Below are 18675 nucleotides of genomic sequence, written 5' to 3' on the forward strand. Positions count from 1 at the left end.
AAACAACAATGACGGCTGCAACCAAAAAATAGCCAGGCGTTCTGGCGGGTGCCTGTAGTCCCAGCTACTTGGGAGGCGGAGGCAGGAGACTCGCTTGATCCCAGGGGTTGGAGGTTGCTGTGAGCTGTGATGCCACAGCACTCTACGGTGTCACAGGGGGACAGCTTGAGGCTCTGTCTCAAAAAAAAAAAAAAGTCCCGATTTTTGGAAAGAATGCACGATAAGCTAGGGAACAGCAGGACAACAGGAAGGGAATGTACGGTTTCTGGCTGCTGAAAAGGTTAATGTAACTCCATTTGGGAATGAAGAGCTTAATGTAACTTCATTTGGAAATGAAAAAGCTAATGTAAACTCCCTACTCCCCTCATAGGCAAGGTCACTCAGGTGGACCAACGCCCTACTCCTTTGAGCCACTGGGACCACCCTATACATAATTTTTTAATGTATTATATTTGTAAATTGTACTTATGTTGAAATTAAAAAAAAATTACAATACTATTTTTGCATTCTATGAAAATTTTTGTTGCTCCATATAGACCAAATTTTTAATTAAGAACCTCCATCCACCCCCACCCCCGGTCAATGGTGTCCTGCTTTACCAATGTTAAAATCTGGGTACCTTATAGTATCTGTTAATGCTAAACATATACCCACACTATAATCCAACAATTCCCTCCTGGACACCCAGCAGAAATGAATGTGTATGCGCACCCAAAACATGTCATAGCAGCCCAATTCTTGATAGCCACATACCAGAAACAATGCAAATGGCAACTGGGTGGGTAAGAAAGTTGTAATGTATTCACACCACAGAATGTTCTGTAGCAGTAGTCCTCAACCAGGGATGATACTGTCCCCTAGGGGACATCTGGCCATGTCACCACACATTTTTGGTTGCAACTTAGAAGAGGGGTACTGCCCTCTCTCTAGTGGAGAGGGGCCACCCTATAGTGCACAAGGCAGCCCCCCACACACAACAGAGAGCCATCAGTCCCCAGCTGCCAGTGGTGCCTACAGAGAGTGAGAAACCCTGAGAACAAAGCTACGAGGCCTGGCAGCACACACGTGGGCCTCTCACAGATTGTGGCAGGACAGGGGCCGGCACGTGGGCTCTGTGCTGTCCACACAGTCAAACACGACCATAATCAATGTCATTCATAAGTAAGGAGCACAGGACCTGGGGTGGGGCGGTGGCTGAAGGCAGCACAAGGGCCTTCCAGGCCACTGGTCACCACGGTATATGACCTGGGGCCACTGATCACCACAGTGCATGACCTGATATGGGTGTCCCGTGCACAGAGCCATCCTGCTTGCTGCCTTCAGGCTCTATTCACACCAGGCTGTGGCCACTTGTCTCTCTCTCTCTGTCACACAGGAGATGCAATTCCTTTGGAGAACCACTAAATAATATATGAGCACAGACACAAGATGGAGCACAGCAACAGTGAACACGTGTCCTCCAGACTGAGCCTCTGAGACCCCATCCTGAAATCCCTGAGAACGCAGAGTGCTCAGGCTTCATCTTTCCTTGGACTTCTCTGGACTACAGTGTTGCCTGGTGGGATGAAGTAGAACTTCCCAAGAATTCTGCCAAGAAGCAGATTCAGCTGCTCCAAGAAGCACCATCGATGCCACAGCCTTCCACCTGGGCAGCCCGACTTCCTTCCCTTGTGGCCTGGTTACGCTCACGTGCCAGAGAGTCCTGCTTGGAGGGAACCACCGGGTCCCTGGGCCTGTCTCAGCCACAGCGGGAGACCACCCACTGAGCCCTGTGTGAGTGCTCTGTGAAACTCAGCCGAGCGGGCATGCCCGCCTGTGCCACGCCAGGGCCTCAGAGTCCTCACTGACCCCTCTCTCTGTCGCACCCATCCCAGACACCTCCAGGGCCCGAGACCCCGTGGCCTACAGCTCAGGGCTTTAGGTTCAGGTTCTCAGGGGCCCTTTGTTCACGTGCAAACACTCAGGAGGGGCAGCATGTCCACTCACGACCAGCTCAGCTGCCCAAGGAAACATGTTGACCAGGCAGCCCCACCTGGCCACGCTGACCACAGCGCCCGTAACGACAGCATCTGTGTGTCCGGTTCCCCTGTTACCGCCAATGCCCAAAGCAACACTACAAGGCAGTGTCACCACCATCCTGTCTCAGCAGCAAAGAAGCAGAGGCCCAGAGAGCTCGAGCACCTTGTTTGCTCAAAGCTGCGCACAGGTCACGAGCGGCCAGGGCGGGGTCTGAACCCACAGCCGACTCCTCAGAGTCTTGCTGCCTCTTACTGACAGATCCAGCACTCAGCATGGGCAGCCCAGGTCTGGAGTGTACAAGTGAGGATTTGCGCGTACAGAACAGGTGAGTCTTCCAACTTCTCACTCTGCTGCACACACAGTGGCACCCAGGGGATTCCCCAGGTAAAGTCCGCTCTTTGATGTATAGACTGGTGGTTAGGGGAAGAACTGGTACTTCAGGAAATGGTACAGTGAGCCTTCACTTAACGCCATCAGTACGTTCTCACAAGCTGGCAACTTTAAGCACAATGATATATCTATTATATCTATAAGAAAACCAACTTACCCATAGGTTGATTGATGTAAAAAAGTGTTAAGTCCCTATGGCATATATCTGGCACAAAGCGTCACTAAACTTCTAAATAAAGAATGTTGAAATAAATGTAAGTAAGGTTAATCAAAGCAAGTAAAGTATTTACCTGCTCATCCCAGGGCAGGGTCTTGAGTAGCCAGAGCCTGTCCCGGCAGCTCAGGGTGCCAGGTGGGAACCAGTCCCAGCCACGACACCATCCCATCTTGGGGCACCGACACACACACCCGCACTCACTCACACTGGGACCATGTAGACAGGCCAGTCCAACCAACATGCACATCTTTGGGATGTGGGAGGAAACTGGAGCACCCAGAGAAGACCCACACGGCCTGGGGAGGACGTGCAGACTCCACACGGACAGCGGCCCCAGCCCGGAATCTTCTTTTTCTCATGAACATGGCACTATAACAATGTTGAATAAAATGATGCTATCTGAGGACCTGCTGCGTAGGACAGAAGTGACTTAGGCACAGGAGAGCGAAGTCTTGACTGGGTTGGGGAAAGGGTGTTCAGGAAAGGGAAGCACACAGCTTGGCATTTTGGCTGGAACCAGCCTGAAGAAGAGTCCAGGGCAGCCCGCAAGGGTGGGAGACCCGCCGGGGCCTCGTGAGCTCCCAGAGGCAGAAGGAGCAGCGAGTGAGAGGTGGGAGGGTCCGACACTGACCCTGGGCCTCCTTCCCCATCCTGTCCCGCAGGGCCTTCCAAAAGCCCACAGAGAAAAGCTGCCCGACAGAGGAGGCTGCCGGTCTCTGGGCACCTCAGGCAGGTGCTGCTCGAAGCTGACTAAGGCTGGCCCGGGCTCAGAGGTGCTCCTGACCCTTAGAGGTTGTGACAGACTTCTGAGACCAGCTGACAGTGAAACACAAGGGTGTGTGAGGCCTGATGGTCACCCGCCTTCCCTGGTACTACTGTTTGAATGTTTTTGTCCCCTCCAAACTTCCTGTTGAAACTTAATCCCAATGCAACAGTATTGCGCGGTGTGGCCTGCAGGAGGTGATTTAGACACAAGGCACCCATATAAAGGGGCTCGAGGGAGGGGGTTCTGCTTTGTGCCCTTTCTGTTGCTTCTGCCTCTTGAGGACGTAGTGTGTGTCACCTCTGCAGGATGCAGCAATAAGTTGCCACCTGCAATGTGGAGACTAGGCTCTCATCAGATGCCGAACCTGCTCGCACCTTGATCTTAGGCAGCCTCCAGCACCGTGAGAAATGAATTCCTGCTCCTTACAATGGCCCCGTCTCAGGTGTTTTGTTACAGCAGTACAAATGGCTAAGGCACATGGCAGCCTCACCCTGATGTCTGGGTAACTGAAGAGACTCGGCTTAGATCAGCTGCCCTGCCAGCCCAGGAGAGGACTAGAAATGGCTACTTGCAGAGGCAAAAAGGATCTCCCAGTCAGGTCTCAGGCTAGCATGTGCAAATGTCCTGGGGCAGATGGCATGGGCTGGCTGTTGGGCCAGGTGCAGGCTGAGAGGAGCCTCCCTGTACAGGGATCCCTTAGAACCTCTGTGCTGTCTTTATTGTAGAAGCAAAAAGAGAACATTGGCATTTGTTGAGCACCACCCATGTGCCAGGCACAGGGGCCCCTGCATCTTCTTCAGCAGCTTCCTTTATTGAGCGATTACTGTGTTCTGAACACATGCCAAGTGCTTCTCCCTGAACTCTGTCGACTCCATTGTCAGGTAGGTTCTCCCATTTTACAGATGGGAAAGCCAAAGGTTCAAGAGGCTCATGCTAGTGCAAAGCCCTCTTTAGGCAGCCAGTGGAAGAACGAGGGTTACACTCACCTCTCATGGGTCTCTGTGCTCAGTCCCCAGCAGCCCTTCAATTCTCACAACTCTGGAAGGGAGATCCCCACTGGGCAGATGGGGAATCGGGGCTTAAAAGGGGAGGGGACCAGTGGTTCCTTGCAGATCTCAAAATCCTCACATTTCTCATTTCTTATAGCTGACTTCTTCAGACACCACATCCAAACTCCACAAGGCCTTTTGCGAGCCTTAGTTTTTGCCGACGGGTAGTTGGGAAATACTGGAAGCTATTTAAACATGGCCCACTCGCTGGAATCCTTTGTCAACAAGGTGTTAGGATCAAGAGGCAAACGTGGGAGGAAAATCCCAGCTCCCGGTCTGACCACCCCACCCTCCTCAGCCGCCTTCAGATTGTGCCTTTTTCAGAGTTTCCTCCGTCACAAAGTGGCTTGGCTAGAATACAGCTCTGGGTGACAGCTGTCCCCATCAGCAGATAGCTTCATTAAACCTCATTAAGATGTCATCCCTCTCTGCCTTATTTCCCATCTCTCAGCTCTAATTAAAACCATCTCTCTCCCCGTCCCGAGGGTCCTGGGATTCTCCGGGCTCCTCCTACCATATCAGCTCCTTCCACTCCCCTGGTGCATCACCACCAGGGCAGGCCGGCGGCCCCCAGGCCCAAAGCCCCCTCAGAGCAGCCTGTCACCAGTGAGAACTGCGGAGTGGGGGGGGTGTCACCACAGGCAGGCACAGGTGGTGTTTCCCGCAGGCTGCTGCCTTGATCTCAAGTTACTTGGGACCCGAGAGTGAAGATCCCCAGCCCTGGAGCTTCACTGAAGCCCCATTGTATGGGACAACTTCCTCAGAACAAGTAACCCAGACCCGCAACTCAAGTCTTCTCACTGTCTATCCTGTATGCTGTTTTTTTCCTTAATTAGCCTGTTTCCCACTGTAGAAGTGAAAATGGGTAAAATCAGTGGCTTTATTACTTGGGTCACCCAAACTGGATCTTACTGTAGACAAACGGGCCACAGGTCATTTCCATCAGGGAGCCCAGAGCTGGGGTTTTAGACCTACCCTGGACGCTCGCTCCCTCACGAGCAGGCCCCTCAAAGGAATCAATCACTCCCCACCTCCTGGCAGCACATGGAGTGCAGCTCATTAACCCTCCAGCCCTGCGTCTAAACTAAATGAATGTTTGTTCGACAGTTGAAAGCCTCCACTCACTTTCCTGCATTCTATTAAAGCATAGTTATGTGAAATCCCACAGTTATTGCCTGGTAGTTATTAAATAAATATCTGTATATGGCTGTACCCACGCATGCATGGGCACACACGTACCATTGTGCTCACGGAGGGGTAGTTCATTATTGTAAAACAACTTAAGAGCCTCGAATGAAAAGCACAATATAAATGCAAATCGTGATCATTATTAGCATAGAGGATATTTATTTATTTCCATAATGAGAACCTCAGATAAACAATCATGTAAAATAAGGTGCATTATGCATCAAAGGACTCCGGCACCGTCTTAGAAGCCTGGTTCTTTGAACCATGTGCATTGTCTGAGTGGCAGTTGAACATTGCATAATGATACTAAAAAGCCACACATGCGAAGACCACATCCATATATGATCAAAGGCATATAAAATAATGTCAAGTGAAAAAAAAAACACAGCAGGATTCAAAATTTTACATACACTACTGTTAGGGCCATGTTACAAAAAAATACCAGAAGGAAACACAGCAAAATAACTGTGATATGTGAGGGGTGTAGCTGGGGCTCTTTGGGGGGGGGAACTGAGATTTCACTTTCATAATTTAAAAAGCCAAAAGGCAGAGCTAATTTATGTGTTTCTGTTTTTCATATTAAAAACGTTCTACATCATTACAACTCTGCTCAAGTTTATAATAGGACGGAGGTACTACTGGGGGGCATGTGAGTTATGTCACAGGACTGAGCTGGAGTCCCGGCTCTGCCACTTCCCTCATGACTGTGGGCAAGTCACTCACCTGGGCTGGCCTCCCTTTTCCTCGCCTGCAAAACCTCAGGAGGCCGTGTGCAGAGTGATTAATGGCATCTGGTGGGGAGATGTGATCAACGAACAGTGGTTTCTATTGCTGCTGTCCTTACTGTTGGCATCACCATAGTAACTCTCCATTTCAGGGCCAAGGGCAGCCCCAGGCCATGGGGGCTCCCCTGCAGGTGCCCCCATGCCTGCCCAGCCACCCCAGCCGGCCTTGTCTGGTTCTCACGCTCTGAGCTGCCTGTGATTCCCACCTGCCCGGTTCCCCACCCCCTGGGGCAGCTGCCTCCCTTCCTGTGGCTGCTCTGCTCCTGCCACTGATGTATGGCCCTTTCTGCGTGAGGCGATCACAGTGACAGGGCCCCCGGTGTCCCCTCCCCTCCCCCTCAACAGCTTGAAATCAGGTCCTTCATTTGCATTTACATGGTCTCGCTGTGCAGCTTATGAGATCGAGAGATTTATTTGCTACTTAGCTTGATGTTTGATTACACTCGGAGACGGCGCGAGCAGCACAGTGCGAGGATGCGTCCGCTCTGAGCCCAGGGCCTCTGGGGGCCAGTAACTCAACAGCAGGTTTGGGTGGGTGGGGGTAACGCACAGCCTTCGGAAGAAAGGCAAACGTGAGAGGTTGAAAGGAACTTATACCATGATCTGGATTTTTTTCTAAAAAGAGCCAAAAAACTGGGTAGATGTCATCTGAGATTATGAAGGCAGCTTCCTCTTCTGAGGCAGCCCATTGTCTTGGTAACAAACTCCCAGAAACTTTTCCTCCTGGGCAAAATCATCAGAAGTTCCTAAAAGCGCTGGTGTGTCTGAGACACAGACTCCTGCTTACAAGCATGCTGGCATCTGAACATCGGGATTACACCTGTGTAATCAAACTATCTGGACCCCAGGTTCCTTGTCTATAAAATGGGAGAAAGATATCCCCTCTGAAGTCTGTGGCCAAGATGATCTCAGCACCTTGGTGGACACAGAGTAAGTGCCCAATGAATGGGCTGTTACGGGGACGACAGACTATTTTCTTAAGACGCAGAGGGATAAAGCTAACTGCACCAACAGAGAGAAATCACTCACTATAGTCCTCTGCGATGGAGTTTCACTTATCTGTTGTGGGTTATCTGCCGAGTAGAATTTGATTCCAGCCATCACTGGCTAGCTCCTGTTGCTCACAGCTGGGGCATTCTTAGGGAGGGAAGACTCATTTTCATAACAGTCTGAGCCTGGCACCATTTGGAGCAGAGAGCTGCTGCCAGCCTATACCCTGTCCCCTTCCAATGCAAACAGAAATCATTTGGCATATTACTGGGGCATGACAGTTCAGTGATTAAGGATGTGAGCTTGGGGCCAAACCTCCTGAGCTAGAGCTCTGGCTTCTCAACTCTGTGTGACCTTGAGCAAGTTACATTTAACCTCTGAGTCTCAGTTCCCTTGTCTACAAAATAGGTACAATGAGAGTCCCCAGCTCAGAGGCTTGTCAGAGCGTTATATGATATGGATAACATCCTTAAAAGAGGGCCTGGAAATTTCTTAGTAAAAAGTAGTCTTACTTAGCTAGTGGTCATTGTTAGACTCTCCACTATTTTGAGAGAAATGGAAATGGAACTCTGTCTCCATTTGTATGAATAGAGAACTAGCTATAATATTAGCATATCTGTTTGGTGGTTCTTCAACAAGTTAAAAATTGCCCTGTGGACCCAGCAATTCCATGTCTTGTCATATACTCACAGGAGTGGAAGACAAATGTTCAAACCAATACACACACGAGCACGTTCACAGCAGCAGTGTTCACAAAGCCACAAGATAAAACCACCCAAATGCTGCAATGAATGAACAAAACACGGTTAATCCAGATGATGGAATATCATTCAGCCCCAAAAAGGAACGCAGGACTAACACACATTATACCGTGATGGTCCCCAAAACTGCCACGCTAAGGGAAAGAAGCTGACAGACATGAAGGCCTGTGTTGATACGTCCATTTAGAATGTCCAGCTGAGGCAAACACCAAGGCAGAGAGCAGATTGGTGGGTGCCTGGGTCTGGAGGGAAGGCCATGGGAAGTGACTGTTCATGGCTAGGCGGCTTCCTTTCAGGTGATGGAAACGTCTTGGAACTAGATAGAGGTGTTGGCTGTGCAACATAGCAAATATAATAAATCCATTGAACCGTGCAGCTAACAACAGCTGATGGTTAATTTTATGTGAAATTTTTATCTCAATAAAAATAAAAGTTAATATGTCCACAGTAAGCGTTTGCCACGCCTCTGGTCCAAGTGACGTAGGAAGCCCTTCTCTCTGAAGAGTGGGAGGATAGGAGAATGGACGCACACCAAGTGACCACAGTCTCACTGCAGGACTGTGCGCTTTGGCAACTGGCTAAGCTCCAAGGAAGCCGGATTGCTCTGGGCTGGGGCGAAATATTTGCCATCCAGGCCTCTCTCTGACGGTCGGTATGGTGGAAGCTGGTGGTAGCACATCTGTTAGGGGCATCGAGGACCCTCTTCAAATGCTCACCAAGGGCAAGCCTGGAGATGGGTGACACGGGGTGGATCCCATTCCACAGTGTCCCACCTTTGCTTCATGGGACCTCACTTTTGGAAGGCCCCCATGGGGATGGAAAAGGAGCGCTGCACTGTGAGTCTGGAGGCCCAGGCGTCAGTCCTCACCCACCTCATCTGCAGCAGGACAATGGAGGAGACCAGTGACTTTCTTGCAGACAGCCACAACCCCTCGTAGCTCGGAGAGCAGCTCAGGGGCACCCAGGTGGACCATGAGGTGAGGACTCCGAGGAGCATGGTGGCAGCTGCTTTGTTGCCCTTTATATGTACAGGGTGAGACTTCTTTTAAAGGGTGAATTCTATGACCATAAGAAACAAAGATGAGAATCACTCAACTAGGCCGCTTGGGAGACCCCCTCCAGTCTCCACAGGGTATGACGGGATTAGAATCCCGACTCTGATCCTTATTTCTTATGTGACCTTGACCAAGTAACTTGACCTCTTTGAGTCTCAGCTTCTCATCACTCATAAGACAGAGAGTAACCATCCTGCCTCATGGTGTAATGACAAGATTTGGATGAGCTGGTGCAGGTGGGCACTGAGGGGTGCCTGGCACACTCGATGTGCAGAAGCTGGAGGGCCCAGCCCTTCCCCTTCTTCTCCAGGGTGACACTATTTTAGTTAGAGGGAGAAACGCCTTTGAGCCCACTTTGATGTGGTGTCCAACAAGGACAGGAGTAACGTCCTGCTCTGCGGAGGAGCCCTAAACAGGACAAGAGGTCCCATCCACTGAGATGGTGCTGCCATCACGGGAATAAACGCCGTGTTCACTTGGTCGTCTGGTCAGTTCAGCTGCCCACCGTCAACGCTGTCAGACCCCAGAGAGGGCAGATTTCAGAAAGAGGCCCCCTATGAAAACTAAAAAAAGAAAGAAAGAAGGAGAGAAAAAGGGAAAGCAGAGAATGATCTGTGTACTTCTCAAAACTTAAAACAGAAATCAAAGGAAAACTGAACTGTTTTAAGTTTTGACAGCTGCAGGGATCATTCTGTTTGGTTACTCTATTTATGTTTTCATTTTCTTTATGGATTCATTGAAAATCACATCATGTAATAGGGAAGAAAAATGTTCAGTGTTCCACCCCCCCATAAACCCTTGTTCCTTCCTGAGAACAGATGAAACGCCCGCTCCAGTGACTTTTGTTTTGATGTATATTTCATAATATCTTATTGATTGTAAGTTTTATTTCCATGTCAATAAAAAGTGGTATTGTAGTAAATGAGAAGGAGTTTAACACAGAATGGCAGCTGACCTGTTAGCATAGCAGGCAGCAAAGGCAGAGGAAGAGGCTCAAAAATGAAGCTAATAAGGCTGGGGTGGGGGTGAGGGCCCACTGGAGCCTGACTTCAGGGTCTTGCACCCCCTCCTCTCGGCAGCCTCTGGGGCTGTTTTCTGATGGGCCTGGGCTGACATCACGGAGGAGGTGGGGAAGGCCCTCAGCAGCGCTTCTCCTCTTCCCTCGGGAGTGGCAGCGGCTGCAGCACCCACAGGGCGGAGGTGCTGTGCTTGGAACCTCAGGGCACACGATGACGGGTGACAATCTGGTTGGAGAGGGAGGAGTGTAGGGAGTGAGTTCCAGGGTTTGAGAGCTAATCAAGGAAAAAACACGAGCACACACAAGCTCTGTTAGGCGGTGCTCAGGCAGGGTGAGGCTGTGCAGAGGCTGCAGTGAGGGGACCAGCTCCCAGAAAGGAGGGCCAGGAGCTTGGAGGAGAGGGACTTATGCACCTGGCAGGATGGCAGGGGGTCTCCAGGTCTGACTGCTCCCCAGAGCAGCAGGCTGAGGTCTCACGGTCACAGGCTCTGGGTCCCGTCCACAGCAGCAGATGCTGGTGTGGCTTTGTAGGGGTGCAAACCAGGCAGAGGCTGAGGGCTAACATTCTGCTCTGCTGGGATATTTGTGAGTTTGGTGCCAGTAGCTTTTGAGCTACCAGGTCTTGGCCTGCTGTGAAGATATACACAACCCAGGGCCAAGATGCAGTGGCTGTTCTTGGCTCATTTGTACAACGGGGAGCCCCTGGTACCACAGGGGGACACCTCTGCCTGAAGCTCTGGCTTCATCTCACACCCTCTCCATCAACCTCCATCTCCAGGCAGTAGCCTTCTTACAGCTCCTGGAGTTTCGAATGGGAAGTCTGCCCCTACCCCACTTCATGGGGTCCTGGGCCCCTTACTCCTAGCTTAAATGTCACCTCCTCGGTGAGCTGGCACACGCTGCAGCCCCAGTCAGAAGCCCCGACCACATGGTTTCACACAGTCTCCTCCCTGAACCTGTGTCATCAGATGAATTGACCACTTGGGGTGGTTTCTGCCACACTTTGCTCACAGGCACATCAGTTGCGTCAGCACAAGGCAGGGCTATCTCATTCACTGTGCCATTCCCAGCGCCCAGCACACAGTAGGTCTTCAGCACACACTTCTAGAATGCTGACATGACTGAGGTGAAGAGCATGGGTGCACCCAGCTGATGCTTTGAAGCCGTGGAAGAAGCTTTCTGCCCAGGCCTGGGCCATCTGGGCAGGTCTTCTGGAAGAGGGGCTAGAATGTGCCCCAAATTCTCCAGGGCACCAGCTGTGAGGGCAAAAAATGTGAACGTCCTGTCTTTCCCACTGTGGGCCCCACAGGGTTAGAGTTTCTGAACCCAGGGGGAGCAGCAGAACCAGGGCAGTTTCCTACCTTGTGACTGACAGGTGGGTAGGATCTGGAAGGGATGGGAAGTTGGTGGCCAATGGAGATGGCAGTCCAGGAGTGCAGCCAAGTAAGGAGGCTTCCTCTCCTCTCTGGCCTCAGCATACCCATCTGCAAAATGAGGGGGCTGAAGGGCTGATCTGCAGGGCCCCTCCTGGCTCTGCCCTGTCCTTTGTGGAATGAGTCTCAATCTACATCGTCTTCTCCTGCTTCTTAAGAAGGCAGCGCAGCACCGTGGGGGTGCTGAGAGCCCGCCTGCTTGTTAGCTGCATGACTCTGGGCAAGGTCCTTCCAAACTGAGCCTGTCTCCAGACATCACGCTCTATCCAGGCTTAGGGGCAGGTGAGAACATTCCATTCCCTCACACTGTGGTTTCGCTGAATCTCTGCAGTGGGAATGAGTGGCCATTATCTTTAGAGAGTCCTGGTGCTGCTCATCTCCCTTCCATCAGCAGCACCTGTCCCTGGTGACCAGCTCACGGCCACATGCCCACAGGCCTGCCACCAGAATGACCAGAGTAAAGCAAGTTGGGCCACCTTTGGAGGAACTCCAGCCATGCCTCTTCAGCACACACCCCCGGCCACTTGGAGGAGCACCTCTGACATGTGTGGGGTCCACTAGAGGCTGCATGGAACCAGGTTCCACAAGTGGAAAGTATTTAAGGTACAACAGCAAAGACCTTGGATGGACCACACCATGCCCAGCCACCCAAAGTCCTCCCCTGTGTGCCCCGCCACCGTGTCTATGTCTACAGCTGCACACTGGGAACGCTGTGGCTCCGTGGGTGGAAAGCAGGAGTAAAATATGGGAGAAAAGGTCTTGGTTCCCTGCGGACAGTTAGGGCAAGAGGTGGCTGAGCCGCAGACGAGGGGCTGCGCTGCAAATGATTTCATAGGTGGCTTCTCGGGTGGAGCAGGGCTGCAGCACCAAGGCAAAGACTGTGAATAGAGGGCATAATTGCTACGAGCAAAATCTATTTGTACTTAGCTTTTAGCCTTGGAAATTACCAAGCTCTGTGCTGCTCCTACGATTAATCATTAAAGAATTAAGAGTGAGAATACCCATTATTGTAAAAGACTCCAGCGATAGTCTTGATCCAACTTATAAAATAGACAGATTTGGTGCAACTGAATAATTTTCCTTCTCCCTACACCAAATCAGGAATGCTAGTCACACTCCATGGCTGGAGCGAATGCTTACAAACTGGTTATAGACCGGCCTATAATTACCAAAATAGAAAAAGAACAGCATTTTGTAATGAATGACAAGCTGCTGAGCGGAAATCTAATTTGGTCTAATTAAGCAGCCTTTTGTGAGGATTTGTCTTTAGATGAAAAGAGGGAGCCAAGGAGATCTAAATGCAAATGAACTCCATCATTTTGGTTTTAAAGGGCTAGGCCTGGACGGGGCTCCTCAGGCCCCGCCCGCTCCGCCCCGCCCGCTCCTCTCCTTCACCTCCAGCCCACGCCAGGCCCATCTGCCTTGGAGGAGCCTCTTGTATCTTTTCAAACAGGACATCTCGCACCGATAGAGCTGTCAGGAAGCTTTTGCTCATTCTGGAGCAAATTTTATTTTGCCCAAAGTAATAAAAGCCAAAGGGGTTTTGCTTATTGGAGGAACTGGCACCTGCTCTCGGAGGGGTGCCTTCTGAAGCCTGGAGGGGTGAATGCACACCCATGTTGTTGGCACTGATGGAGGGACTCAGGGAAAACCAACCCCGTGTCTGGATCTTCAAGGGAGACCAGCCATCCAGTGGGTTCCCTGGTATGGAGAAGGCCTGTGGCATGGATTCTCTTTGTCCCACTAGAGGTAACCACACACATCTTGCCCCACACTGAAATACTGGCATGGACCCACCACGACGCCCGGATAATTTTTCTATTTATTTTTTAGTATAGACAGGGTCTCATTCTTGCTCAGGCTGGACTTGAACTCCTGATGGCTAGTGATCCTCCCACCTTAGCCTCCCATAATGCTAGGATTGCAGGCGTGAGCCTCCACGCTTGGCCTTGCCCACACAAACATGGCTCCCCACCACGTGGCTCATCTTCCTCGCCAGCCCTCTGAAGGGTGAGCCGATACTGTGTGGCCAATCTCCACCCCCCATAAATCACACTGCAGCACGGACCAACTGGTGTGGCCCAAGACCCCTGATAAATAAAGACTCTCTAAACAGGCAGGATTCAAAGGTCACAGGTCACGTCCCAGGAGCTGGGCCCCTCCCTGCACTGGCTCCGCAGCACTAATCATCAACTGTGTACCCTACCAAAGAACTCTGGTTGTCGTCTCCCTCTTCTCCCTAAAATAGAAGGGTCGAAGGCCAGGGATTGTTGGCCATTTTGGTCACTGCTGCTGCCAACGTCTGGATTAGCTCTTGGCACGTATTGAGTCAGTGCTCAGTAAATCTTTGCTGGATGGATAAATGAATGAATGAATGAACAAATGAATCCTCATCATGACCTACAGAGCAGGTCCCAGTTTTACACATTAGTGGTCAGAAAGGTGACGCACATGCCCAGGGCCACTTCGCTAATTGCCAAAGGCTGAGCTCAGAGCCAGAGGTGCCTGATTCTGGGACCTGTGGCCGGCGCCTCCCTGCTTTTCTGTCATCCCATGTATAGAGAAGTCCGTCGGCTTGGTTTGAGACACACAGTGAAAGGCCCAAGGCTCCTAGCAGCTCCGGCGTCGGGAAGCCCTATCCATGGCACCCACTCCTGGCCCCAAGCCATTTCTTGGTGGCCTGAGACCATAGCCTGGAGCCAGAGATTGAAATCAAGGTATTGGCTTGGGGGCTCCTTCTGGGGCCTCCTTGGCTCCCGGGGGAGTCCTTGGCATTCTGTGGCTTGTGGCTGTGTCACTCCAGTCTCTGCTTCCATCTCTGCATGGCCTTCTCCCCTGCGTGTCTCTGTGTCTCAAATCTCTCTCTTGTCTTTTATGAAGACAGTGAGTCTTTGGATTTAGGGCTCAATCTACATCTGGTATGGTATCATCTTAAGATCCTTAACTTGGTTACATCAAAGGTCACGTTCACAGGTACCGGGGGTTAGGAAATATCTTTCTGAGGAACCCTGTTCAACACACCACCCCTCCCACAACATGGCACAATGATGTGTTCCCCCCTTCCATGCCAGCCAGCGCAGAGGGGCGCCTGTCAGGGCACGGCCCTGGTCACACAGCATGTCGTGAGGAATGCCCCAGTGCCAAGCCCGTGTCCAGCTCCATCTGCTGGGCCTGGCCTTGTGTGTGTCCCTACACAGTTTGCGGGGAGATGGGGATCAGAACTTGCTGAGATAAGCAAAGTCCTGGCGACCCAGAGGCCCCAAGCAGCTCACCATCTCGGATGGGGGCCACTTGTGGATGGTCTCTCAGTGTGGTATGTGATGGGGTGAGTTAGATTTTTCTGGTAGTTAATCTTGAGGTGCTCTCCTGAGAGCATCCAACCTCAGAAGCAGGTGGAAGATAAGATAGGGCACAGAGGAGGTTGGTCTAAATGTCACAAGGGACGTTTGACAGGCCACAGGGTTCCTAGGAGGGGACAACCTCATCCACCAGGTTGGGGGCAGACCTCCCAGAAGAGCTGGCATTTGAGAAAGACTTGGAAGGAAAGACAGAGGGCTATAGGGCAGCATGTCAAGACATACGCCAAGACAGCAGAAAAGCCTGGGAGGAAACACGGGCAGCAGCAAACAGTCCAGGAAAGATGAGTGATGCGGCCAGCCTGTGCCAGGCCATCTTCTTTGACAGGCAAAAGGGAGCCATGGATGGTTTTGGGTCAATGAACGCAGTAAGATTGGTACTGCAGTTTAGGAAGGGTGGAATAGTCGTCAGCACAGGAGGGACTGACTAGACAGAACGGGGATGGAGGTACTCAAGAGTCCGGCTCTGCACCCAGCAGGGAGGTGACAAGGGTCTGAACTGAAAAGCAACATTCAGGACCCTCCCAGTACTGTGGCAGATGCAAGGTTCCAGACCTCTTGGAGCTTGAGTGTCTTCAAAGATGATTCAACAAGAGAAATCAGTTGGCCAGTTTCACAGGGATTCTTTGTTCTTCCTGCCTCCAAACTATCGTCCCTTTCTCCTGATCTAACTCCCTGGATTTGTCTCGACTCGGCCATTCACGATGGGTAGGAACTAAGGCAGTCCAGAAGGGATTATGTGCTCATCCCCAAAGCGGGCTTCCTCCCCACCCCATCACATCTCCCTCAGCAGGGAGCCTGCTCCGCGGGCTGAAACCAGCCTGGGTCCCATGACGTTCCCAACTGCGACCAGCCTCTGTGACAGAGCCTGGTAATGAACTCAGCCAAGAGTTAAACATGTGCTCTGGCCCAGATTTGTCTGCTCCCCCAGATGCGTGATACCAGGCTGGGCTCTTCCAGACACCTGGGGAATGGACTGCCCTTTTCTGAATATCAGAAAACTCTCTTTTTAAAGGTTAGGGAATAAACTGCAGAGGAGAGCCCCACATTTGCTGTGAAGTTTAAAATGCAGTTCCTTCCCCCCCCCAAAAGACCTCAGGCTTGGTTTCTGCCACCAGTAGATAACCAAAGTCTTCTTGTCCTGGATCAACTCTGTCTGAACAACAGAATAGTTTAACAGTTCTGTCTAAAATGATGCATTTCCTCCATGTAAAACAACCTCAGAAGGACCAAGCATCTTTACCATTCCATACCCCAGAATTCCCACAAGAAATCAAATATAATCCTCTTTAAGAAGCTTTAAATAATTTTGAGCTTTCTTATTGACTTATTAAAATGCAGCTTAAAACACGCCTTCAATGCAATCCTTTTACAAGGGTCAGGGATATAAAATTTGAAGAAATACGATTAGTAGATCAGTTGGAAAGACATGAGCAGTCAAATCCAATTTTGACTATTTCAGAGAAAACTTCCCAGGCCTTTCTGACACTTCCAACAACCTGCCCCGAGTCCCATGTGCCGTTTCACCTCCCGTTGTTCCCACCTTTGTCCCCCCACCCATCACAACATGGCAGTCCCCTAACCATTCTCTGTGCAGGAAAGTCCACTGCCCAACCCCACTCGAGGGTCTCTCGCAACTCACCCCCAGCAGTCCCATCTGGGAGCTTCTCTCTGGTCCTTAACTTTCTTTTGTTAATGAGCTTCAAAGGGCTTAGAAAATTCCAAGGGTAGCCTTTGATCCTGCACACTTGAGGGACATGACCCAGCAGTACCCCCCCCCACTGTGAGCTGCCACATTTCTCCCATTTCCTGGGATGAATGAGTGAGTGAGTGAATGAATGAATGCTCATGGTTGTCATATGTGTGGGACAGTCTCACAGAAAACCAAACAGAACAGGGACTTGGAAAACCACACCCTTCCAGGGCAAGGCATCCCCCAGACCTTATGTATCCCCCATTTAAACCAAAAGACACAGGCTTTAAAGAGTACAATGAATGCATTTTCAAACCAACAAGATTTTTTATGCATGCAAACCCTTGTAAGAGGTAAACCACAATCTACAACACAGTTTTCGATACATTGTGCAGGGTACCCCAACTACATCTCCAGGGCCAGCAATAGACTCTTGGATTTGTCAAGAGAGAACCGTGATCATGGGAGGTCCATGTTCAGAGCTCCAGGAGGGTCAGCAACAGCTCCCTCTGAGCCCAGGAGTGGCCATTCACCTATACCAGGGAAAGCTCCAGGGCACATCCACAGATTGTCCCGTTTAGCCTAGAATCGCTCTCTCCAGATATAGGAAGTTATCCTGGTGGGTATATGGTTTAAAAGGGGATCTGAGTCCAGGCTCAGGAGTAACAACTACTTGGGTTGAAACCCAAGCTCTGTTACTGGTCACTAGGACAACCTGGACCAGGTTACATCAACCTTCTTTGGCTCAGTCTATCCAGCTGTAAAATGGGCACATGAGATAGCACTACCTCTGAGGGTTTCTATGAGACTTAGAAAACTGCCAGTCAAGGATAAGAGGCAGCCAAGTGAAGTGCTCATAGTGGGGGTTGCTACACGTGGGGGTTTGGATGTTTGCTCCCCAAACTTCAAGTTGATATTTGATCCTGAATGTCAGATGTTAATTTCTGCTAGGTCTCCCCTCACCCTAGCTTCCTCTCTCACCGTGTGGTCCCTGCACTTGCCACCTTCAACCCTGAGTGGAAGGAGCCTAAGGTCCCCAGCAGAAGCCTAGTGGTGCGTCCTGCGTGGCCTGCAGAACCAGGAGCCGAGCAAACCTCTTTCCTTTGTAAATCACTCAGCCTTGGATATACCTCTGTACACAGTGATTTTCAAACCTTTTATCTTGTGCACACTTGAACCTACAGCTAAACTTCCATGGTGCACTTAAATTATGTTGGTCAAAAAAAAGGGTAAAAGAAAAAAGAATGTACTTACTGTGCTTTGAACTTCTTTTGAAAATAATTTAATTACTGATCTTTAAAACTTTTCTTGGCATACCAGTGTGCTTCAGCAATCACTGCACTATAGCAGTTCAAAACAGATTAAGACGTGGGCCCAAACTGGCAAAACACCAGGATTCTACCTGGTTCAGTGCAGTATTTTCCCAGGGCCTGGCGTGTAGCTGTTGTTGTTATGTTTGTGTTTGTGTTTGCATCTGTCTGCAGCGTGAGCACTCTTATCTCTGTGTCACTCTCTAGGACATTACAAAGCCAGTCGCATAAGTAGCCATGATACAGCTTGGTTTTAGCATCCTACAATAAAGAACCCTGGAAATAACTTCCTGAACCAGGAGCCCGGCTCTTCAGGGCCACCTCCTTGTGCGCCAGCACTCAACATGCGCTCGACACGCAGTGTCAAGAGGTGCCAGGCTTCGTGCTTAATGCTCGAGATTGAAGCGAGAGACACGATTCCAGACCCCCAAAGCTTGCAGTTTTCTGAGGGAGAGGAAGAAGGAAACATGTGGTTGTGGGATGGGGTGAGGGGCGTGGCAAGGGTGCCTGCAAAGGTCTGCTCAGGGTGCCGGCCCTACTGCCAGATTTAGCAAACAAGAATGCCGGACGCCCAGGAAAATTCAAGTTTCAGATAAACAACGGGTACTTTTTAGTATAAACGTGTCCCAAATATTACGCAGGGCA

General features: G+C 50.7%; 1 protein-coding gene across 2 annotated transcripts in view; it reads right to left on the reverse strand.

Annotated features, from left to right (window-relative positions):
- The window catches only part of CFAP77 (cilia and flagella associated protein 77), a 136232-nt gene that overhangs the window by 63421 nt on the left and 54136 nt on the right, over positions 1-18675 (reverse strand). Inside the window, exon 4 of one of the 2 annotated variants that reach the window (XM_003794879.1) lies at positions 9563-9628. The exons of the other annotated variant lie outside the window; for it this stretch is intronic. Coding sequence (XP_003794927.1) covers positions 9563-9628 — 66 coding nt within the window. The remainder of the gene's footprint in view (positions 1-9562; positions 9629-18675) is intronic. 2 annotated transcript variants of the gene reach the window in all.

This window comes from Otolemur garnettii, unplaced genomic scaffold, assembly GCF_000181295.1.
Source record: "Otolemur garnettii isolate 467f Iridium unplaced genomic scaffold, OtoGar3 scaffold00087, whole genome shotgun sequence".
NCBI classification, from domain to species: Eukaryota; Metazoa; Chordata; class Mammalia; order Primates; family Galagidae; genus Otolemur; species Otolemur garnettii.